At 41.4% G+C, this 25,168-nt stretch overlaps 1 protein-coding gene across 1 annotated transcript in view; it reads left to right on the plus strand.

Annotated features, from left to right (window-relative positions):
* Window positions 1-2,358, plus strand: part of PDE1C (phosphodiesterase 1C) — a 271,452-nt gene extending 269,094 nt beyond the window's left edge. The window contains exon 18 of the mRNA XM_081931097.1: window positions 1,591-2,358. Coding sequence (XP_081787223.1) covers window positions 1,591-1,763 — 173 coding nt within the window. The 3' untranslated portion in view covers window positions 1,764-2,358. The remainder of the gene's footprint in view (window positions 1-1,590) is intronic.
* Window positions 2,359-25,168: the final 22,810 nt, after the last annotated feature.

Genomic DNA, 25,168 nt, shown 5'->3' on the forward strand with positions numbered 1-25,168 from the left:
GACAACTGATTTTATGCAATATTAGTTCTACTCAAGAATAGACCCACTGAAGTTCATTAGCACGGCTAACATTCTGAGACTCGCAGGTAGGCAGAGGGCTAGTTGGCTCCATGACCCAATTGGAGGCATCTCAGAGGCAGCGGCTTGGCTGTGGTGTGAGGACAGGATCAGATTCGACTTTGCTCTGGCATTTGTATTCCATGCTTCCTCCAAAGCCTGTGTGGAATTATCCCATTTCGTCCTTGCCACAACTTTGTGAGTTTGCTGAAGTGCGCTGACAAAGTGATTTGCGCAACTGAATGGGAATTCAGATCTAGGCTCTGATCCAAGGCCATCCACGGATTCACTACACTTGCTAATTTGGAGACTTTTCCCGGAGGAAAGTAGCCCTCTGAGTGAGTTGCTTCCAGGACTGGCACAAGGGTGGTGCAAAGCCTTATTGATCCTGCATTTAGTAGCAAGAAAGAGCAAGGAAGTCTGAGCTGCTCAGCCACCCCTGGTCTTACATCAGCAGCTGCAAACATTTATTTCATATTTGCTGAGCAAAATCGGAGGTCTCACTCTCATTGCTTGCTTATTATATTGAGCCACATGCTGGCAGTGGGCAGGGCCAAAGCCCATGGTAGGTAGGGCAAGAGCCAGTTGTGAATGGGTCTACCCCTTTTCTCTCCCCTCTCTTTCTCTCTCCCCTCCTCCCTGCCCAGCAAAATGTCAAGGGAAGGACAGGGTATTCTTCCCAGAAGCCAACTGCAGGTGGCTTTTGAAATGAGGCTGACGCCACATGAAATTAAGCTGAGGGCTACATGTGGTCGCAAAGCCACAAGTCACCCACCCCTCGCCTAAGTGAGGTGAATAGGGATGGAAGGACTGGTCCATTTTGGTTCTCTGAGTTTCTCAAGTTTTCCCATTTTACACCCGGTTCTCCACATTTCTGCAGCAATTTGTGGATTTTTATTTTTTAAATCATCATGAAAACTCCTCAGCATTTCAGTGCAGATTTCTCCTCATAAGCATATTTTTGCAAGCAATTTCTCCTCATATAATGTATTTTTGTATGTTGGTGTTCAGCAATATATTCATTTTCATGCACACGTTTACCTAATATTTGCATTTTTGTAAACGCTGGTTGGCTGGAGAACTGCATCGCAAAATTCAGGTAAGTGGGAATTACAAAGGAAGGCTATAGCTGGATCTACACAGCTATAAAAACGCTATTAAAAACGTTATAAAACGGAAATTATCTTTGACTTTTGATTTCAGCTCTACAGTGCCATCTGGTGCCACATTGTTATAACAAATTTATAACGTTATAATCTGACTAATGTAGCCAAGTCCTATGTCTGAGTTCTCATTTTGTGCAAGCTTGATGAATTCAGCTTTAAATGTGATCAAATTTGGAAGGAATTTCAGACAGATCACTATTACTTATGCAGAGTTTTGGGTTGTTGGTTTTTTTTTGCAAAGTTAATATTGCTCTTCCTTTTATGTTTTTGGATTACTGTGTGGCTTTGGGATACAGAGGGAGAAATTTGCAGGTGGCAGCAATTGATTCCTCTGACTCGCTTCTGCTTTTATCTTCTTCCTCTCCAGCCCTCAAACCTCCAGTCCATCATTTCAAGAAAGCCAGTTACGCCCCCACAAGCACCACCTTCCCACCTTTCCCCAAGAAAACGGAGGACTACTTGGTGAAGTACAAGCTGCTTGATCAGAGGGGCAGAATGAAGAAGATCCAGCACATTTCACAGCACTGGAATAAGAAATAGACGGGAAAGGAAAGCGTCGTCCCTGTATCCCTGCCCTGCCCCCCACCTGATAGCCAGTTATTAATGGAGGACATTTTGGAACCACAGCAAAAAGCACTTTGAAAGCTGCACAAATTATTGGGGGAAAGTATATCATGTTACATGTGCAATGGAGGCATTTCCTAGTCATAATTCATCCTGTTTCACCAAGATGCCCTCCATATAGTAGCATCAAACCCCTTCACCCATGTGCACAAAATCCCTGCGTCTGCATTCAGGATTGGGTCCTGACTGAGTAATCATTTCTGGACTGTATCTGCCCACATAGCCCATAATAGGTGACTGACATGGCCAACTTTGGCAGTCAATTACCTTTTCAGAGAGGTGACCTGAACCCAGTTTTACAGAGGGTGGGTTGTTTGGTTTTTTGCAATGTGTCTTTGAAGGGGCTACTCTCACCTGGTTTAGCCATTTCCCAAGATGTGGTCTAGGAGCCACAGGTGAGAAAAATTATCCCAGAAGGAGCATGACACGCACGATACACACTCATAGTGTCATACCTCGGATTACAGATGCTTCAGGTTGCGTGTTTTTGGGTTGTGCACCGCACCGAACCCAGAAGTACCGGAACAGGTTACTTCCAGGTTTCAGCGCTCGCGTATATGGAGAAGCACTAAATTGTGCTTTGTGCATGCGCAGAAGCGCCGAATCGCAACCCACATGTGCGCAGACGCAGCGGTGTGGGTTGCGAACGTGCCTCCCACACGGATCACGTTCACAACCCGAGCGTCCACTATATATGTATATTTCTGGTGCTACCAGTGCAGATCATTAGGGAACAGATAGTAATCTAAGCTTAGACAAATCCAGCAGCCAATCTGTTTCTAGGCCGGTTTCACCTGGACATTGTACTTAATGGGTTCTTTCTACCAAAAGAAGAGCGTTCACATTTGCATAGGTCTCCATTTCAATTCATTTTTATTTCTTCTCTCTCCTCTGCTCCTTCAATTTAGGAAAAACCAAGGCTTTATTTCCAGAATTGAGATGATTGTGTTGCAGCATCGTTGTTTTATAAGCAGGCAGACCAAAAGCAATACACTCATATATGAGAACGGTCTCCCCTTGGGAGGTTGTGGACTCTCCTTCCTTGGCAGTTTTTAAGCAGAGGTTGGATGGTCATGTGTCATAGATGCCTTAGCTGAGTTTCCTGCATTCCAGGGGGTTGGACTAGATGCCCCTTGGGGTCCCTTCCAGCTCTACAGTTCTATGATTATGCAATTCTATTACAGTCGTACCTTGGTTGACAAATGCCTTGCGACTTGAACGTTTTGGCTCCCGAACGTCACAAACCAGGAAGTGAGTGTTCTGATTTGCGAATGTTCTTTGGAACCCGAACATCTGACACGGCTTACGATTGGCTGCAGGAGCATCCTGCAGCCAATTGGAAACCGCAATTTGATTTTTGAACGTTTTCGGAAGTCAAACGGACTCCCGGAATGAATTCCATTAGTTAACTAAGGTACGACTGTGCAGTTTTCCTAGAGCAGGGCTCTAGGCTGAGTGGGATCCACTCCAGGTCTGTCTGGCCCTTGAGAATCTCTCTAGGCATCAGAACTTCACTTGTCCTCAGCCTGGAATGTCTTTTTCACTTGCCTGGAGAGGGAGAAAGCTCTTTGTGGCCCTGTGTCTAGACATATCTGACTTGTGAGTGGCTGCAATGCAACCTGGCATCCTACAAATATGAGGATTGTGTCTCCTGCCTCTACCTCTGGAGCCTGGGGCTTTCTGAACGCAAAAGCATCAGCTCTACCAGTGAGCTAACACCTTTCCCCAAGGATCATGGCTTCAGGCAGCAAAATGTCTTGAACAGGCCCTCCTCCTTCCAGGTCAAGGACCTCTGGAACAGCAACATGTCTGGGCAGAAGCTCAGGTCCAGCTGTGTAGGCTTCTAGGACTGATTCAGAAAAACCTGTAAAATGAACTCCTTGCCAGAGCTCAGGAGGCAGGCGAGGGGATGGAGAGAAAAGGGGAAATCCTTATCCAGTCAGGGTTTTTTTTCTGCCAGTATGTCTGCGTTCCTCATTCTCTTTAAGCAAATGAATTTTAATAAATGGGAAGACAGCAAGTCAACTGGAGCTGTCACGGAAAACCACGTCGTCAGGGAAACTTCTCCTGAGAACGTGTGCGTTCTAGGCCTACAAATGGGCAAGATATTCTTTTCAATGGAATGGCTCCATGTCTTAAAGTCACTGTCCAGCCCAATCCTTTGTAGTACCTCAGAACTGTGTTCCCCGCCCCCCCCCCAGGCATCATGCTTTGCTGAATCCACTCCTTTTCTTCTTTAATAGGAGAGTTGCCTATATCCTTGCACACAAAGCCTTGTAAAATTAGGGGGAGGAGGTGAGAATTAGGGGGAGGAGGTGAGAATGTGATTTTATGTCTTGGAATTTCATGACAAAAGGGGAAGATATTTTTGACATTGCTTGTAAAGCGCCACTTAGATTATCTGCAGAAAAGGTTGTATAAAATGCACTATTTTATTCTTCCAAATGAGCCTTGTTTATTTGTGAGTTTGTTTGTGTGGAGACTTCCCTTTTCCTGTTTGCATATCTAGATGATATCACACTTCAATTCCACAACTCTTCCAAAAGATGGTGTATTTAGTTAGGCTTTGGAAAGCGGTGGTTTTGTAGTAGAAAAATGGGACAATCGTTTAATTTTAAGCAGCCCAAATCAGTTGCAACCTGCAAGTAGTGCTGTTCTTCATTGATACAACACTCCCATCTTGTGGTCATAGCTGTAGGGTGCAAAATGCACAATTTTGTTTTATTTTATTGCTCAAGTAGCTGTTATATGCTCTAGAGCAGTGTTTTTCAACCTTTTTTGGGCAAAGGCACACTTGTTTCATGAAAAAAATCACGAGGCACACCACCATTAGAAAATGTTAAAAAAATTAACTCTGTGCCTATATTGACTATATATAAAGTAATTCTCTTGAATAGGAATCAAATAAACACAAAGAAAGTATTTTATAATTACTTTATTATGAAATAGTAAGTAAACAGAAATATGAAAAATTATTTTTAAATCTTTTAAATTTTTCAATTTTTCCCACGGCACACCAGGCAACATCTCGTGGCACACTAGTGTGCCGCGGAACAGTGGTTGAAAAACACTGCTCTAGAATGATTTCTCGCTACCTACATAGCAGTGAAATAATACCCAGTACATATTTAAAATACTTTGAATTCCCCCCAAAATGTTAAATATTATCACAGACACTATTGAATTGGATGGAGAATTAGAAAAACAAAAAACAAAAACTTGAAATTCAGGTGGAAACACAGCTGTCCTGAACAAACACATCTTATGAGGTGCTTTTTCTAACCTTGTTTCTTGCAACCTCCCTTTTTTGTCTTGATATTTGTAATTTCAAATTTATCTACATTAATTCATGACACGTTCGGATTTTACCATCATTGGTTACGTTCAGATGTAACATCAAACCATGGTTGGTTACGTTCAGATGTAACATCAAACCATGGTTGGTTACGTTCAAATGTAACATCAAACCATGGTTTCGTGTTATGTCTGACCATACACCAATTTACAAAAAGTGCTTTTGCAGGGACTACCAAACCAGGAAAACAAAGCATGGAACATAGGAAGCCTTCACATGCTAAGTCAGTGCATTGGGCCATCTAGTTGGCTGGCAGGATTTCAGACAAAGTATATTCCCAGGCCAATTCAACCTGGCACATTCTGCATTCAAAGAAGCTGGTTTGCAAACCACACTTTCTGCTAACTCCTAAATTCACAAACCACTGGCAATCCACAAAATCGCCGCTTCACTCAAGAGACTGCACCACAGAGAAAGAATAAAACGTTTGAAGCTGAATCCTTACCAAATAGGAACTGAAAGCAGGCAGCTCTAAACCATAAGTACATTTGGAAGTTTGAAACCATGGTTTGGACTACTGACTATGGGAACTGCTTTGGGTTTGTGTGAATATATATCTTGAGAAAGTGGTATGGGTGCCAGCACAAAATGGCTGCCAATACAGCAAAAAGAGAGAGGTGACAGTCTTACATACTGGTGGGTACCAGCAACAAAAATTAAAATGCACTGACTATGGGTAGCACAAGCCATGGCTTGGGATGGTGTCTGAACCGAGCCATTTGCTTTGTAAAATATTGAGTGTTGAGGACACCTACAGAAAATAATAATAATAATAATAATAATAATAATAATAATAATAATAATAATAATAATAAATTTAGTATTTATACCCCGCCCATCTGGCTGGGCCTCCCCAGCCACTCTGGGCGGCTTCCATAAAAACCAAAAATACAGTAAAATATCACACGTTAAAAACTTCCCTGAACAGGGCTGCCTTAAGATGTCTGCTGAATGTCAGGTAGTTGTTTAGGGATTTTTTGAAAAAAATATTTTTCTACCGGTTAAGTTGTCGAGGGCTGATTTCTTTTCCTGTGATAAAAAGACTTCTGTTTCGACAGCCAAACCTCTCAGGGGAGCATTTGTAACCGTTTGGCACCATTTTTGAGTCAATTGCCCAAAGTCAGAGTTTTGATGAAATTGTGACCTTAGGGATTTTTTCAAAAAAATATTTTTCTGGCGGTTAAGTTGTTGAGGCCTGATTTTGTGTCATGTGATAAAAAGGCTTCTGTTTCGACCGCCAAACCTCTCAGGGGAGCATTTTCCAGCTTTTTGCACCATTTTTGAGTGAATTGCCGAAAGTCAGATTTTTGATGAAATTGTGACCCCGGGGCTTAGGGATTTTTTCAAAAAAATATTTTTCTGCCGGTTAAGTTGTCGAGGGCTGATTTCTTTTCCTGTGATAAAAAGCCTTCTCTTCGGACTGCCAAACCTTACAGGGGAGCATTTGCAACCCTTTGGCACCATTTCTGAGTCAATTGCCGAAAGTCAGATTTTTGATGAAATTGTGACCCCGGGGCTTAGGGATTTTTTCAAAAAAATATTTTTCTGCCGGTTAAGTTGTCGAGGGCGGATTTCTTTTCCTGTGATAAAAAGACTTCTATTTCGACCACAAAACCTTTTAGAGGAGCATTTGCAACCGTTGGGCACCATTTCTGAGTGAATTGCCGAAAGTCAGATTTTTGATGAAATTGTGACCCCGGGGCTTAGGGATTTTTTCAAAAATATCTTTTTCTGCCGGTTAAGTTGTCGAGGGCTGATTTCTTTTCCTGTGATAAAAAGACATCTATTTCGACCGCCAAACGTTTCAGGGGAGCATCTGCAACCGTTGGGCAGAATTTCTGAGTCAATTGCCAAAGTCAGAGTTTTGATAAAATTGTGACTTTAGGGATTTTTTCAAAAAAATATTTTTCTGCCGGTTAAGATGTTGAGGCCTGATTTTCCGTCATGTGATAAAAAGACTTCTGTTTCGACCGCCAAACATTTCAGAGGAGCATTTGCAACCGTTGGGCTCCATTTTTGAATCAATTGCCGAAAGTCAGATTTTTGATGAAATTGTGACCCCGGGGCTTAGGGATTTTTTCAAAAAAATATTTTTCTGCCGGTTAAGTTGTCGAGGGCTGATTTCTTTTCCTGTGATAAAAAGACTTCTGTTTCGACCGCAAAACCTTTTAGAGGAGCTTTTGCAGCCGTTGGGCAGCATTTCAGAGTCAATTGCCGAAAGTCAGATTTTTGATGAAATTGTGACCCCGGGGCTTAGGGATTTTTTCAAAAAAATATTTTTCTGCCGGTTAAGTTGTCGAGGGCTGATTTCTTTTCCTGTGATAAAAAGACTTCTGTTTCGACCGCAAAACCTTTTAGAGGAGCTTTTGCAACCGTTGGGCACCATTTCAGAGTCAATTGCCGAAAGTCAGATTTTTGATGAAATTGTGACCCCGGGGCTTAGGGATTTTTTCAAAAATATCTTTTTCTGCCGGTTAAGTTGTCGAGGGCTGATTTCTTTTCCTGTGATAAAAAGCCTTCTCTTTCGACCGCTAAACTTTCCAGGGTAGCATTAGCAACCGTTTCGCACCATTTTTGAGTCAATTCCCGAAAGTCAGATTTTTGAAGAAATTGTGACCCCGGGGCTTAGGGATTTTTTCAAAAATATCTTTTTCTGCCGGTTACGTTGTCGAGGGCTGATTTCTTTTCCTGTGATAAAAAGACTTCTCTTTCGACCGCCAAACCTTTCAGAGGAGCATTTGGAACCGTTGGGCACCATTTCTGAGTCAATTGCAGAAAGTCAGTTTTTTTATGAAATTGTGACCCCGGGGCTTAGGGATTTTTTCAAAAAAAAAATTCTCTGCCGGTTAGGTTGTCGAGGGATTATTTCTTTTCCTGTAATAAAAAGACTTCTGTTTCGACCGCCAAACCTTTCAGAGGAGCATTTGCAACCGTTGGGCACCATTTCTGAGTCAATTGCCCAAATCAGATTTTTGATGAAATTGTGACCCCGGGGCTTAGGGATTTTTTCAAAAAAATATGTGTCTGCCGGTATAGTTGTCGAGGGCTGATTTCTTTTCCTGTTATAAAAAGACATCTATTTCGACCGCCAAACCTTTCAGAGGAGCATTTGCAACCGTTGGGCACCATTTATGAGTCAATTGCCGAAAGTCAGATTTTTGATGAAATTGTGACCCCGGGGCTTAGGGATTTTTTCAAAAAAATATTTTTCTGCCGGTAAAGTTGCCGAGGGCTGATTTCTTTTCCTGAAATAAAAAAACTTCTGTTTCGACCGCCAAACCTTTCAGAGGAGCATTTGCAACCGTTGGGCACCATTTCTGAGTCAATTGCAGAAATTCAGATTTTTGATGAAATTGTGACCTCGGGGCTTAGGGATTTTTTCAAAAATGTCTCTTTCTGCCGATTAAGTTGTCGAGGGCTGATTTCTTTTCCTGTGTTAAAAGGATATCTATTTCGACCGCGAAACCTTTAAGGGGAGCATTTGCAACCCTTGGGCACCATTTCAGAGTCAATTGCAGAAAGTCAGATTTTTGATGAAATTGTGACCCCGGGGCTTAGGGATTTTTTCAAAAAAATATTTTTCTGCCGGTTAAGTTGTCGAGGGCTGATTTCTTTTCCTGTGATAAAAAGACTTCTGTTTCGACCGCCAAACCTTTCAGAGGAGCATTTGCAACCGTTGGGCACCATTTCTGAGTCAATTACCGAAAGGCAGATTTTTGATGAAATTGTGACCCCGGGGCTTAGGGATTTTTTCAAAAATATCTTTTTCTGCCGGTTAAGTTGTCGAGGGCTGATTTCTTTTCCTGTGATACAAAGACATCTATTTCGACCGCCAAAACTTTCAGGGGAGCATTTGCAACCGTTGGGCAGAATTCCTGAGTCAATTGCCGAAAGTCATATTTTTGATGAAATTGTGACCCCGGGGCTTAGGGATTTTTTCAAAAAAAGATATTTTTTTACCAGTTAAGTAGTCGTGGGCTGATTTCTTTTCCTGTGATAAAAAGACTTATGTTTCGACCGCAAAACCTTTTAGAGGAGCTTTTGCAACCGTTGGGCACCATTTCAGAGTCAATTGCCGAAAGTCAGATTTTTGATGAAATTGTGACCCCGGGGCTTAGGGATTTTTGCAAAAAAATATTTTTCTGCCGGTTAAGTTGTCGAGGGCTGATTTCTTTTCCTGTAATAAAAAGACTTCTGTTTCGACCGCCAAACCTTTCAGAGGAGCATTTGCAACCGTTTGGCACCATTTTTGAGTCAATTGCCGAAAGTCAGATTTTTGATGAAATTGTGACCTCGGGGCTTAGGGATTTTTTCAAAAATGTCTCTTTCTGCCGATTAAGTTGTCGAGGGCTGATTTCTTTTCCTGTGATAAAAAGATATCTATTTCGACCGCGAAACCTTTAAGGGGAGCATTTGCAACCCTTGGGCACCATTTCAGAGTCAATTGCAGAAAGTCAGATTTTTGATGAAATTGTGACCCCGGGGCTTAGGGATTTTTTCAAAAAAATATTTTTCTGCCGGTTAAGTTGTCGAGGGCTGATTTCTTTTCCTGTGATAAAAAGACTTCTGTTTCGACCGCAAAACATTTTAGAGGAGCTTTTGCAACCGTTGGGCACCATTTTTGAGTCAATTGCCGAAAGTCAGATTTTTGATGAAATTGTGACCCCGGGGCTTAGGGATTTTTTCAAAAATATCTTTTTCTGCCGGTTAAGTTGTCGAGGGCTGATTTCTTTTCCTGTAATAAAAAGACTTCTGTTTCGACCGCCAAACCTTTCAGAGGAGCATTTGCAACCGTTGGTCTCCATTTTTGAATCAATTGCCGAAAGTCAGATTTTTGATGAAATAGTGACCCCGGCCGGGGCTTAGGGATTTTTTCAAAAAAATATTTTTCTGCCAGTTAAGGTGTCAAGGGTTGATTTCTTTTCCTGTGATAAAAAGGCTTCTCTTTCGACCGCCAAACCTTTCAGAGGAGCATTTGCAACCGTTGGGCTACATTTCTGAGTCAATTGCCGAAAGTCAGATTTTTGATGAAATTGTGACCCCGGGGCTTAGGGATTTTTTCAAAAATATCTTTTTCTGCCGGTTAAGTTGTCGAGGGCTGATTTCTTTTCCTGTGATAAAAAGACTTATGTTTCGACCGCAAAACCTTTTAGAGGAGCTTATGCAACCGTTGGGCACCATTTCAGAGTCAATTGCCGAAAGTCAGATTTTTGATGAAATTTTGACCCCGGGGCTTAGGGATTTTTTCAAAAATATCTTTTTCTGCCGGTTAAGTTGTCGAGGGCTGATTTCTTTTCCTGTGATACAAAGACATCTATTTCGACCGCCAAACCTTTCAGGGGAGCATTTGCAACCGTTGGGCAGAATTCCTGAGTCAATTGCCAAAAGTCATATTTTTGATGAAATTGTGACCCCGGGGCTTAGGGATTTTTTTCAAAAAAAGATATTTTTTTACCGGTTAAGTAGTCGAGGGCTGATTTCTTTTCCTGTGATAAAAAGACTTATGTTTGGACCGCAAAACCTTTTAGAGGAGCTTTTGCAACCGTTGGGCACCATTTCAGAGTCAATTGCCGAAAGTCAGATTTTTGATGAAATTGTGACCCCGGGGCTTAGGGATTTTTTCAAAAAAAAAATTCTCTGCCGGTTAGGTTATCGAGGGCTTATTTCTTTTCCTGTAATAAAAAGACTTCTGTTTCGACCGCCAAACCTTTCAGAGGAGCATTTGCAACCGTTGGGCACCATTTCGGAGTCAATTGCCGAAATCAGATTTTTGATGAAATTGTGACCCAGGGGCTTAGGGATTTTTTCAAAAAAATATTTTTCTGCCGGTAAAGTTGTCGAGGGCTGATTTCCTTTCCTGTGATAAAAAGACTTCTGTTTCGACCGCCAAACCTTTCAGAGGAGCATTTGCAACCGTTGGGCTCTATTTTTACTTGGCTTAGGGATTTCTTCAAAAAAATATTTTTCTGCCGGTAAAGTTGTCAAGGGCTGATTTCTTTTCCTGTGATAAAAAGACATTTATTTCGACCGCCAAACCTTTCAGAGGAGCATTTGCAACCGTTGGGCACCATTTCTGAGTCAATTGCCGAAATCAGATTTTTGATGAAATTGTGACCCAGGGGCTTAGGGATTTTTTCAAAAAAATATTTTTCTGCCGGTAAAGTTGTCGAGGGCTGATTTCTTTTCCTGTGATAAAAAGACATCTATTTCGACTGCCAAATCTTTCAGAGGAGCATTTGCAACCGTTGGGCTCTATTTTTACTTGGCTTAGGGATTTCTTCAAAAAAATATTTTTCTGCCGGTAAAGTTGTCAAGGGCTGATTTCTTTTCCTGTGATAAAAAGACATTTATTTCGACCGCCAAACCTTTCAGAGGGGCATTTGCAACCGTTGGGCACGATTTCGGAGTCAATTGCCGAAAGTCAGATTTTTGATGAAATTGTGACACCGGGGCTTCGATATTTTTTCAAAAAAATATTTTTCTGCCGGTAAAGTTGTCGAGGGCTGATTTGTTTTCCTGTGATAAAAAGACTTCTGTTTCGACCGCCAAACCTTTCAGAGGAGCATTTGCAACCGTTGGGCTCTATTTTTACGGGGCTTAGGGATTTTTTCAAAAAAAAAATTTCTGCCGGTTAAGTTGTCGAGGGCTGATTTTTTTCCTGTGATAAAAAGACTTTTGTTTCGACCGCCAAACCTTTCAGAGGAGCATTTTCAACCGTTGGGCACCATTTCGGAGTCAATTGCCGAAAGTCAGATTTTTGATGATATTGTGACCCCGGGGCTTAGGGATTTTTTCAAAAAAATATTTTTCTGCCGGTAAAGTTGTCGAGGGCTGATTTCTTTTCCTGTGATAAAAAGACTTCTGTTTCGACCGCCAAACCTTTCAGAGGAGCATTTGCAACCGTTGGGCTCTATTTTTGAATCAATTGCCGAAAGTCAGATTTTTGATGAAATTGTGACCCCGGGGCTTAGGGATTTTTTCAAAAAAAAAAAAAATTCTGCTGGTAAAGTTGTCGAGGGCTGATTTCTTTTCCTGCAATAAAAAGACTTCTGTTTCGATCGCCAAACCTTTGAGAGCAGCATTTGCAACCGTTGGGCACCATTTCTGAGTCAATTGCCGAAAGTCAGATTTTTGATGATATTGTGACCCCGGGGCTTAGGGATTTTTTCAAAAAAATATTTTTCTGCCGGTAAAGTTATCGAGGGCTGATTTCTTTTCTTGTGATAAAAAGACATCTATTTCGACCGCCAAACCTTTCAGAGGAGCATTTGCAACCGTTGGGCACCATTTTTGAGTCAATTGCGGAAAGTCAGATTTTTGATGAAATTGTGACCCCGGGGCTTAGGGATTTTTTCAAAAAAATATTTCTCTGCCGGTAAAGTTGTCGAGGGCTGATTTCTTTTCCTGTGATAAAAAGACTTCTGTTTCGACCGCCAAACCTTTCAGAGGAGCATTTGCAACCGTTGGGCACCATTTCTGAGTCAATTGCCAAAAGTCAGATTTTTGATGAAATTGTGACCCCGGCGGGGCTTATGGATTTTTTCAAAAAAATATTTTTCTGCCGGTAAAGTTGTCGAGGGCCGATTTCTTTTCCTGTAATAGAAAGACTTCTGTTTCGACCGCCAAACCTTTCAGAGGAGCATTTTCAACCTTTTTGCACCATTTCTGAGTCAATTGCCGAAAGTCAGATTTTTGATGAAATTGTGACCCCGGGGCTTAGGGATTTTTTCAAAAAAATATTTTTCTGCCGGTAAAGTTGTCGAGGGCTGATTTCTTTTCCTGTAATAAAAAGACTTCTGTTTCGACCGCCAAACCTTTCAGAGGAGCATTTGCAACCGTTGGGCACCATTTCTGAGTCAATTGCCAAAAGTCAGATTTTTGATGAAATTGTGACCCCGGCGGGGCTTATGGATTTTTTCAAAAAAATATTTTTCTGCCGGTAAAGTTGTCGAGGGCTGATTTCTTTTCCTGTAATAAAAAGACTTCTGTTTCGACCGCCAAACCTTTCAGAGGAGCATTTTCAACCGTTGGGCACCATTTCGGAGTCAATTGCCGAAAGTCAGATTTTTGATGATATTGTGACCCCGGGGCTTAGGGATTTTTTCAAAAAAATATTTTTCTGCCGGTAAAGTTGTCGAGGGCTGATTTCTTTTCCTGTGATAAAAAGACTTCTGTTTCGACCGCCAAACCTTTCAGAGGAGCATTTGCAACCGTTGGGCTCTATTTTTGAATCAATTGCCGAAAGTCAGATTTTTGATGAAATTGTGACCCCGGGGCTTAGGGATTTTTTCAAAAAAAAAAAAAATTCTGCTGGTAAAGTTGTCGAGGGCTGATTTCTTTTCCTGCAATAAAAAGACTTCTGTTTCGATCGCCAAACCTTTGAGAGCAGCATTTGCAACCGTTGGGCACCATTTCTGAGTCAATTGCCGAAAGTCAGATTTTTGATGATATTGTGACCCCGGGGCTTAGGGATTTTTTCAAAAAAATATTTTTCTGCCGGTAAAGTTATCGAGGGCTGATTTCTTTTCTTGTGATAAAAAGACATCTATTTCGACCGCCAAACCTTTCAGAGGAGCATTTGCAACCGTTGGGCACCATTTTTGAGTCAATTGCCGAAAGTCAGATTTTTGATGAAATTGTGACCCCGGGGCTTAGGGATTTTTTCAAAAAAATATTTCTCTGCCGGTAAAGTTGTCGAGGGCTGATTTCTTTTCCTGTGATAAAAAGACTTCTGTTTCGACCGCCAAACCTTTCAGAAGAGCATTTGCAACCGTTGGGCACCATTTCGGAGTCAATTGCCGAAAGTCAGATTTTTGATGAAATTGTGACCCCGGGGCTTAGGGATTTTTTCAAAAAAATATTTTTCTGCCGGTAAAGTTGAGGGCTGATTTCTTTTCCTGTGATAAAAAGCCTTCTGTTACGACCGCCAAACCTTTCAGAGGAGCATTTGCAACCGTTGGGCACAATTTCTGAGTCAATTGCCGAAAGTCAGATTTTTGATGAAATTGTGACCCCGGGGCTTAGGGATTTTTTCAAAAAAATATTTTTCTGCCGGTAAAGTTGTCGAGGGCTGATTTCTTTTCCTGTGATAAGAAGACTTCTGTTTCGACCGCCAAACCTTTCAGAGGAGCATTTGCAACTGTTGGGCACCATTTCGGAGTCAATTGCAGAACGTCAGATTTTTGATGAAATTGTGAGCCCGGGGCTTAGGGATTTTTTCAAAAAATATTTTTCTGCCGGTAAAGTTGTCGAGGGCTGATTTCTTTTCCTGTAATAAAAAGACTTCTGTTTCGACCGCCAAACCTTTCAGAGGATCATTTGCAACCGTTGGGCACAATTTCTGAGTCAATTGCCGAAAGTCAGATTTTTGATGAAATTGTGACCCCGGGGCTTAGGGATTTTTTCAAAAAAATATTTTTCAGCTGGTAAAGTTGTCGAGGGCTGATTTCTTTTCCTGTGATAAAAAGACATCTATTCTGACTGCCAAACCTTTCAGAGCAGCATTTGCAACTTTTGGCTTCTATTTTTACGGGGCTTAGGGATTTTTTCAGAAAAATATTTTTCTGCCGGTAAAGTTGTCAAGGGCTGATTTCTTTTCCTGCAATGAAAAGACTTCTGTTTCGACCGCCAAACCTTTCAGAGGAGCATTTGCAACCGTTGGGCCCCATTTCGGAGTCAATTGCCAAAGTCAGATTTTTGATGAAATTGTGACCCCGGGGCTTAGGGATTTTTTCAAAAAAATACTTTTCTGCCGGTAAAGTTGTCGAGGGCCGATTTCTTTTCCTGTAATAGAAAGACTTCTGTTTCGACCGCCAAACCTTTCAGAGGAGCATTTTCAACCTTTTTGCACCATTTTTGAGTCAATTGCCGAAAGTCAGATTTTTGATGAAATTGTGACCCCGGGGCTTAGGGATTTTTTCAAAAAAATATTTTTCTGCCGGTAAAGTTGTCGAGGGCTGATTTCTTTTCCTGTAATAAAAAGACTTCTGTTTCGACCGCCAAACCTTTCAGAGGAGCATTTGCAACCGTTGGGCACCATTTCTGAGTCAATTGCCAAAAGTCAGATTTTTGATGAAATTGTGACCCCGGCGGGGCTTATGGATTTTTTCAAAAAAATATTTTTCTGCCGGTAAAGTTGTCGAGGGCTGATTTCTTTTCCTGTGATAAAAAGACTTCTGTTTCGACCGCCAAACCTTTCAGAGGAGCATTTGCAACCGTTGGGCACTATTTCTGAGTCAATTGCCGAAAGTCAGATTTTTGATGAAATTGTGACCCCGGGGCTTAGGGATTTTTTCAAAAAAATACTTTTCTGCCGGTAAAGTTGTCGAGGGCTGATTTCTTTTCCTGTAATAGAAAGACTTCTGTTTCGACCGCCAAACCTTTCAGAGGAGCATTTTCAACCTTTTTGCACCATTTTTGAGTCAATTGCCGAAAGTCAGATTTTTGATGAAATTGTGACCCCGGGGCTTAGGGATTTTTTCAAAAAAATATTTTTCTGCCGGTAAAGTTGTCGAGGGCTGATTTCTTTTCCTGTAATAAAAAGACTTCTGTTTCGACCGCCAAACCTTTCAGAGGAGCATTTGCAACCGTTGGGCACCATTTCTGAGTCAATTGCCGAAAGTCAGATTTTTGTTGAAATTGTGACCCCGGGGCTTAGGGATTTTTTCAAAAAAATATTACTCTGCCGGTAAAGTTGTCGAGGGCTGATTTCTTTTCCTGTAATAGAAAGACTTCTGTTTCGACCGCCAAACCTTTCAGAGGAGCATTTTCAACCTTTTTGCACCATTTTTGAGTCAATTGCCGAAAGTCAGATTTATGATGAAATTGTGACCCCGGGGCATAGGGATTTTTTCAAAAAAATATTTTTCTGCCGGTAAAGTTGTCGAGGGCTGATTTCTTTTCCTGTAATAAAAAGACTTCTGTTTCGACCGCCAAACCTTTCAGAGGAGCATTTGCAACCGTTGGGCACCATTTCTGAGTCAATTGCCGAAAGTCAGATTTTTGATGAAATTGTGACCCCGGGGCTTAGGGATTTTTTCAAAAAAATATTATTCTGCCGGTAAAGTTGTCGAGGGCTGATTTCTTTCCTTGTGATAAAAAGACATCTATTTCGACCGCCAAACATTTCAGAGGAGCATTTGCAACTGTTGGCCCCCATTTCGGAGTCAATTGCCAAAAGTCAGATTTTTGATGAAATTGTGACCCCGGGGCTTAGGGATTTTTTCAAAAAAATATTTTTCTGCCGGTAAAGTTGTCGAGGGCTGATTTCTTTTCCTGTGATAAAAAGACATCTATTTCGACTGCCAAACCTTTCAGAGGAGCATTTGCAACCGTTGGGCTCTATTTTTACTGGGCTTAGGGATTTTTTCAAAAACATATTTCTCTGCCGGTAAAGTTGTCGAGGGCTGATTTCTTTTCCTGAAATAAAAAAACTTCTGTTTCGACCGCCAAACCTTTCAGAGGAGCATTGGCAACCGTTGGTCACCATTTCGGAGTCAATTGCCGAAAGTCAGATTTTTGATGAAATTGTGACCCCGGGGCTTAGGGATTTTTTCAAAAAAATATTTCTCTGCCGGTAAAGTTGTCGAGGGCTGATTTCTTTTCCTGAAATAAAAAAACTTCTGTTTCGACCGCCAAACCTTTCAGAGGAGCATTTGCAACCGTTGGGCACCATTTCTGAGTCAATTGCCGAAAGTCAGATTTTTGATGAAATTGTGACCCCGGGGCTTAGGGATTTTTTCAAAAAAATATTATTCTGCCGGTAAAGTTGTCGAGGGCTGATTTCTTTTCCTGTGATAAAAAGACTTCTGTTTCGACCGCCAAACCTTTCAGAAGAGCATTTGCAACCGTTGGGCACCATTTCGGAGTCAATTGCAGAAAGTCAGATTTTTGATGAAATTGTGACCCCGGGGCTTAGGGATTTTTTCATAAAAAAAAAATTATTCTGCCGGTAAAGTTGTCGAGGGCTGATTTCTTTTCCTATAATAAAAAGACTTCTGTTTCGACCGCCAAACCTTTCAGAGGATCATTTGCAACCGTTGGGCTCTATTTTTTACGGGGCTTAGGGATTTTTTCAAAAAAATATTTTTCTGCCGGTAAAGTTGTCAAGGGCTGATTTCTTTTCCTGTGATAAAAAGACTTCTGTTTCAACCGCCAAACCTTTCAGAGGAGCATTTGCAACCGTTGGGCACCATTTCTGAGTCAATTGCCAAAAGTCAGATTTTTGATGATATTGTGACGCCGGGGCTTAGGGATTTTTCCCAAAAAATATTTTTCTGCCGGTAAAGTTGTCGAGGGCTGATTTCTTTCCTTGTGATAAAAAGACATCTATTTCGACCGCCAAACATTTCAGAGGAGCATTTGCAACCGTTGGTCCCCATTTCGGAGTCAATTGCCGAAAGTCAGATTTTTGATGAAATTGTGACCCCGGGGCTTAGGGATTTTTTCAAAAAAATATTTCTCTGCCGGTAAAGTTGTCGAGGGCTGATTTCTTTTCCTGAAATAAAAAAACTTCTGTTTCGACCGCCAAACCTTTCAGAGGAGCATTTGCAACCGTTGGGCACCATTTCGGAGTCAATTGCCGAAAGTCAGATTTTTGATGAAATTGTGACCCCGGGGCTTAGGGATTTTTTCAAAAAAATATTTTTCTGCCGGTAAAGTTGTCGAGGGCTGATTTCTTTTCCTGTAATAAAAAGACTTCTATTTCGACCGCCAAACCTTTCAGAGGAGCATTTGCAACCGTTGGGCACCATTTCTGAGTCAATTGCCGAAAGTCAGATTTTTGATGAAATTGTGACCCCGGGGCTTAGGGATTTTTTCAAAAAAATATTTTTCTGCCGGTAAAGTTGTCGAGGGCTGAATTCTTTTCCTGTAATAAAAAGACTTCTGTTTCGACCGCCAAACCTTTCAGAGGAGCATTTGCAACCGTTGGGCACCATTTCTGAGTCAATTGCCAAAAGTCAGATTTTTGATGAAATTGTGACCCCGGCGGGGCTTATGGATTTTTTCAAAAAAATATTTTTCTGCCGGTAAAGTTGTCGAGGGCTGATTTCTTTTCCTGTGATAAAAAGACTTCTGTTTCGACTGCCAAACCTTTCAGAGGAGCATTTGCAACCGTTGGGCTCTATTTTTACTGGGCTTAGGGATTTTTTCAAAAAAATATTTCTCTGCCGGTAAAGTTGTCGAGGGCTGATTTCTTTTCCTGAAATAAAAAAACTTCTGTTTCGACCGCCAAACCTTTTAGAGGAGCATTGGCAACCGTTGGTCACCATTTCGGAGTCAATTGCCGAAAGTCAGATTTTTGATGAAATTGTGACCCCGGGGCTTAGGGATTTTTTCAAAAAAATATTTCTCTGCCGGTAAAGTTGTCGAGGGCTGATTTCTTTTCCTGAGATAAAAAAACTTCTGTTTCGACCGCCAAACCTTTCAGAGGAGCATTGGCAACCGTTGGTCACCATTTCGGAGTCAATAGCCGAAAGTCAGATTTTTGATGAAATTGTGACCCCGGGGCTTAGGGATTTTTTCAAAAAAATATTTTTCTGCCGGTAAAGTTGTCGAGGGCTGATTTTTTTTCCTGTGATAAAAAGACATCTATTTCGACTGCCAAACCTTTCAGAGGAGCATTTGCAACCGTTGGGCTCTATTTTTACTGGGCTTAGGGATTTCTTCAAAAAAATATTTTTCTGCCGGTAAAGTTGTCAAGGGCTGATTTCTTTTCCTGCAATAAAAAGACTTCTGTTTCGACTGCCAAACCTTTCAGAGGAGCATTTGCAACCGTTGGGCACCATTTCTGAGTCAATTGCCGAAAGTCAGATTTTTGATGAAATTGTGACCCCGGGGCTTAGGGATTTTTTCAAAAAAATATTTCTCTGCCGGTAAAGTTGTCGAGGGCTGATTTCCTTTCCTGAAATAAAAAAACTTCTGTTTCGACCGCCAAACCTTTCAGAGGAGCATTGGCAACCGTTGGTCACCATTTCGGAGTCAATAGCCGAAAGTCAGATTTTTGATGAAATTGTGACCCAGGGGCTTAGGGTTTTTTTCAAAAAAATATTTTTCTGCCGGTAAAGTTGTCGAGGGCTGATTTCTTTTCCTGTAATAGAAAGACTTCTGTTTCGACCGCCAAACCTTTCAGAGGAGCATTTGCAACCGTTGGGCACCATTTCTGAGTCAATTGCCGAAAGTCAGATTTTTGATGAAATTGTGACCCCGGGGCTTAGGGATTTTTTCCAAAAAATATTTTTCTGCCGGTAAAGTTGTCGAGGGCTTATTTCTTTCCTTGTGATAAAAAGACATCTATTTCGACCGCCAAACCTTTCATTGGAGCATTTGCAACCGTTGGGCCCCATTTCGCAGTCAATTGCCGAAAGTCAGATTTTTGATGAAATTGTGACCCCGGGGCTTAGGGATTTTTTCAAAAAAATATTTCTCTGCCGGTAAAGTTGTCAAGGGCTGATTTCTTTTCCTGTGATAAAAAGACATCTATTTCGACCGCCAAACCTTTCAGAGGAGCATTGGCAACCGTTGGTCACCATTTCGGAGTCAATTGCCGAAAGTCAGATTTTTGATGAAATTGTGACCCCGGGGTTTCGGGATTTTTTCAAAAAAAATTTTCTCTACCGGTTAGGTTGTCGAGGGCTTATTTCTTTTCCTGTAATAAAAAGACTTATGTTTCGACCGCCAAACCTTTCAGAGGAGCATTTGCAACCGTTGGGCACCATTTCTGAGTCAATTGCCGAAAGTCAGATTTTTGATGAAATTGTGACCCCGGGGCTTAGGGATTTTTTCCAAAAAATATTTTTCTGCCGGTAAAGTTGTCGAGGGCTTATTTCTTTCCTTGTGATAAAAAGACATCTATTTCGACCGCCAAACCTTTCATTGGAGCATTTGCAACCGTTGGGCCCCATTTCGCAGTCAATTGCCGAAAGTCAGATTTTTGATGAAATTGTGACCCCGGGGCTTAGGGATTTTTTCAAAAAAATATTTCTCTGCCGGTAAAGTTGTCAAGGGCTGATTTCTTTTCCTGTGATAAAAAGACATCTATTTCGACCGCCAAACCTTTCAGAGGAGCATTGGCAACCGTTGGTCACCATTTCGGAGTCAATTGCCGAAAGTCAGATTTTTGATGAAATTGTGACCCCGGGGTTTCGGGATTTTTTCAAAAAAAATTTTCTCTACCGGTTAGGTTGTCGAGGGCTTATTTCTTTTCCTGTAATAAAAAGACTTATGTTTCGACCGCCAAACCTTTCAGAGGAGCATTTGCAACCGTTTGGCACCATTTCTGAGTCAATTGCCGAAAGTCAGATTTTTGATGAAATTGTGACCCCGGGGCTTAGGGATTTTTTCCAAAAAATATTTTTCTGCCGGTAAAGTTGTCGAGGGCTGATTTCTTTCCTTGTGATAAAAAGACTTCTGTTTCGACTGCCAAACCTTTCAGAGGAGCATTTGCAACCGTTGGGCCCCATTTCGGAGTCAATTGCCGAAAGTCAGATTTTTGATGAAATTGTGACCCCGGGGCTTAGGGATTTTTTCAAAAAAATATTTCTCTGCCGGTAAAGTTGTCGAGGGCTGATTTCTTTTCCTGAAATAAAAAAACTTCTGTTTCGACCGCCAAACCTTTCAGAGGAGCATTGGCAACCGTTGGTCACCATTTCGGAGTCAATAGCCGAAAGTCAGATTTTTGATGAAATTGTGACCCAGGGGCTTAGGGATTTTTTCAAAAAAATATTTTTCTGCCGGTAAAGTTGTCGAGGGCTGATTTCTTTTCCTGTAATAGAAAGACTTCTGTTTCGACCGCCAAACCTTTCAGAGGAGCATTTGCAACCGTTGGGCACAATTTCTGAGTCAATTGCCGAAAGTCAGATTTTTGATGAAATTGTGACCCCGGGGCTTAGGGATTTTTTCAAAAAAATATTTTTCTGCCGGTAAAGTTGTCGAGGGCTGATTTCTTTTCCTGTAATAAAAAGACTTCTGTTTCGACCGCCAAACCTTTCAGAGGAGCATTTGCAACCGTTGGGCACCATTTCTGAGTCAATTGCCAAAAGTCAGATTTTTGATGAAATTGTGACCCCGGCGGGGCTTATGGATTTTTTCCAAAAAATATTTTTCTGCCGGTAAAGTTGTCGAGGGCTGATTTCTTTTCCTGTGATAAAAAGACTTCTGTTTCGACCGCCAAACCTTTCAGAGGAGCATTTGCAACCGTTGGGCACCATTTCGGAGTCAATTGCCGAAAGTCAGATTTTTGATAAAATTTTGACCCCGGGGCTTAGGGATTTTTTCAAAAAAATATTTTTCTGCCGGTAAAGTTGTCGAGGGCTGATTTCTTTTCCTGTGATAAAAAGCCTTCTGTTACGACCGCCAAACCTTCCAGAGGAGCATTTGCAACCGTTGGGCACAATTTCTGAGTCAATTGCCGAAAGTCAGATTTTTGATGAAATTGTGACCCCGGGGTTAGGGATTTTTTCAAAAAAATATTTGTCTGCCGGTAAAGTTGTCGAGGGCTGATTTTTTTTCCTGTGATAAAAAGACATCTATTTCGACTGCCAAACCTTTCAGAGGAGCATTTGCAACCGTTGGGCTCTATTTTTACTGGGCTTAGGGATTTCTTCAAAAAAATATTTTTCTGCCGGTAAAGTTGTCAAGGGCTGATTTCTTTTCCTGCAATAAAAAGACTTCTGTTTCGACTGCCAAACCTTTCAGAGGAGCATTTGCAACCGTTGGGCTCTATTTTTACTGGGCTTAGGGATTTCTTCAAAAAAATATTTTTCTGCCGGTAAAGTTGTCAAGGGCTGATTTCTTTTCCTGCAATAAAAAGACATCTATTTTGACCGCCAAACCTTTCAGAGGAGCATTTGCAACCGTTGGGCACCATTTCGGAGTCAATTGCCGAAAGTCAGATTTTTGATGAAATTGTGACCCCGGGGCTTAGGGATTTTTTCAAAAAAATATTTCTCTGCCGGTAAAGTTGTCGAGGGCTGATTTCCTTTCCTGTAATAAAAAAACTTCTGTTTCGACCGCCAAACCTTTCAGAGGAGCATTGGCAACCGTTGGTCACCATTTCGGAGTCAATAGCCGAAAGTCAGATTTTTGATGAAATTGTGACCCAGGGGCTTAGGGATTTTTTCAAAAAAATATTTCTCTGCCGGTAAAGTTGTCGAGGGCTGATTTCTTTTCCTGTAATAGAAAGACTTCTGTTTCGACCGCCAAACCTTTCAGAGGAGCATTTGCAACCGTTGGGCACAATTTCTGAGTCAATTGCCGAAAGTCAGATTTTTGATGAAATTGTGACCCCGGGGCTTAGGGATTTTTTCAAAAAAATATTTTTCTGCCGGAAAAGTTGTCGAGGGCTGATTTCTTTTCCTGTAATAAAAAGATTTCTGTTTCGACCGCCAAACCTTTCAGAGGAGCATTTGCAACCGTTGGGCACCATTTCTGAGTCAATTGCCAAAAGTCAGATTTTTGATGAAATTGTGACCCCGGCGGGGCTTATGGATTTTTTCAAAAAAATATTTTTCTGCCGGTAAAGTTGTCGAGGGCTGATTTATTTTCCTGTGATAAAAAGACTTCTGTTTCGACCGCCAAACCTTTCAGAGGAGCATTTGCAAGCGTTGGGCACAATTTCTGAGTCAATTGCCGAAAGTCAGATTTTTGATGAAATTGTGACCCCGGGGCTTAGGGATTTTTTCAAAAAAATATTTTTCTGCCGGTAAAGTTGTCGAGGGCTGATTTCTTTTCCTGTGATAAAAAGCCTTCTGTTACGACCGCCAAACCTTCCAGAGGAGCATTTGCAACCGTTGGGCACAATTTCTGAGTCAATTGCCGAAAGTCAGATTTTTGATGAAATTGTGACCCCGGGGTTAGGGATTTTTTCAAAAAAATATTTGTCTGCCGGTAAAGTTGTCGAGGGCTGATTTTTTTTCCTGTGATAAAAAGACATCTATTTCGACTGCCAAACCTTTCAGAGGAGCATTTGCAACCGTTGGGCTCTATTTTTACTGGGCTTAGGGATTTCTTCAAAAAAATATTTTTCTGCCGGTAAAGTTGTCAAGGGCTGATTTCTTTTCCTGCAATAAAAAGACTTCTGTTTCGACTGCCAAACCTTTCAGAGGAGCATTTGCAACCGTTGGGCTCTATTTTTACTGGGCTTAGGGATTTCTTCAAAAAAATATTTTTCTGCCGGTAAAGTTGTCAAGGGCTGATTTCTTTTCCTGCAATAAAAAGACATCTATTTTGACCGCCAAACCTTTCAGAGGAGCATTTGCAACCGTTGGGCACCATTTCGGAGTCAATTGCCGAAAGTCAGATTTTTGATGAAATTGTGACCCCGGGGCTTAGGGATTTTTTCAAAAAAATATTTTTCTGCCGGAAAAGTTGTCGAGGGCTGATTTCTTTTCCTGTAATAAAAAGATTTCTGTTTCGACCGCCAAACCTTTCAGAGGAGCATTTGCAACCGTTGGGCACCATTTCTGAGTCAATTGCCAAAAGTCAGATTTTTGATGAAATTGTGACCCCGGCGGGGCTTATGGATTTTTTCAAAAAAATATTTTTCTGCCGGTAAAGTTGTCGAGGGCTGATTTATTTTCCTGTGATAAAAAGACTTCTGTTTCGACCGCCAAACCTTTCAGAGGAGCATTTGCAAGCGTTGGGCACAATTTCTGAGTCAATTGCCGAAAGTCAGATTTTTGATGAAATTGTGACCCCGGGGCTTAGGGATTTTTTCAAAAAAAATTTTTTCTGCCGGTAAAGTTGTCGAGGGCTGATTTCTTTTCCTGTGATAAAAAGCCTTCTGTTACGACCGCCAAACCTTTCAGAGGAGCATTTGCAACCGTTGGGCCCCATTTCGCAGTCAATTGCCGAAAGTCAGATTTTTGATGAAATTGTGACCCTGGGGCTTAGGGATTCTTTCAAAAAAATATTTTTCTGCCAGTAAAGTTGTCGAGGGCTGATTTCTTTTCCTGTGATAAAAAGACTTCTGTTTCGACTGCCAAACCTTTCAGAGGAGCGTTTGCAACCCTTGGGCTCTATTTTTACGGGGCTTAGGGATTTTTTGAAAAAAATATTTTTCTGCCGGTAAAGTTGTCAAGGGCTGATTTCTTTTCCTGTAATAAAAAGACTTCTGTTTCGACCGCCAAACCTTTCAGAGGAGCATTTGCAACCGTTGGGCACCATTTCTGAGTCAATTGCCAAAAGTCAGATTTTTGATGAAATTGTGACCCCGGCGGGGCTTATGGATTTTTTCAAAAAAATATTTTTCTGCCGGTAAAGTTGTCGAGGGCTGATTTCTTTTCCTGTGATAAAAAGACTTCTGTTTCGACTGCCAAACCTTTCAGAGGAGCGTTTGCAACCCTTGGGCTCTATTTTTACGGGGCTTAGGGATTTTTTGAAAAAAATATTTTTCTGCCGGTAAAGTTGTCAAGGGCTGATTTCTTTTCCTGTGATAAAAAGACATCTATTCTGACTGCCAAACCTTTCAGAGCAGCATTTGCAACTGTTGGGATCTATTTTTACGGGGCTTAGGGATTTTTTCAGAAAAATATTTTTCTGCCGGTAAAGTTGTCAAGGGCTGATTTCTTTTCCTGCAATGAAAAGACTTCTGTTTCGACCGCCAAACCTTTCAGAGGAGCATTTGCAACCGTTGGGCCCCATTTCGGAGTCAATCGCCAAAGTCAGATTTTTGATGAAATTGTGACCCCGGGGCTTAGGGATTTTTTCAAAAAAATACTTTTCTGCCGGTAAAGTTGTCGAGGGCCGATTTCTTTTCCTGTAATAGAAAGACTTCTGTTTCGACCGCCAAACCTTTCAGAGGAGCATTTTCAACCTTTTTGCACCATTTCTGAGTCAATTGCCGAAAGTCAGATTTTTGATGAAATTGTGACCCCGGGGCTTAGGGATTTTTTCAAAAAAATATTTTTCTGCCGGTAAAGTTGTCGAGGGCTGATTTCTTTTCCTGTAATAAAAAGACTTCTGTTTC

This window comes from Podarcis melisellensis, assembly GCF_964234715.1.
Source record: "Podarcis melisellensis genome assembly, chromosome: 12".
NCBI lineage: Eukaryota > Metazoa > Chordata > Lepidosauria > Squamata > Lacertidae > Podarcis > Podarcis melisellensis.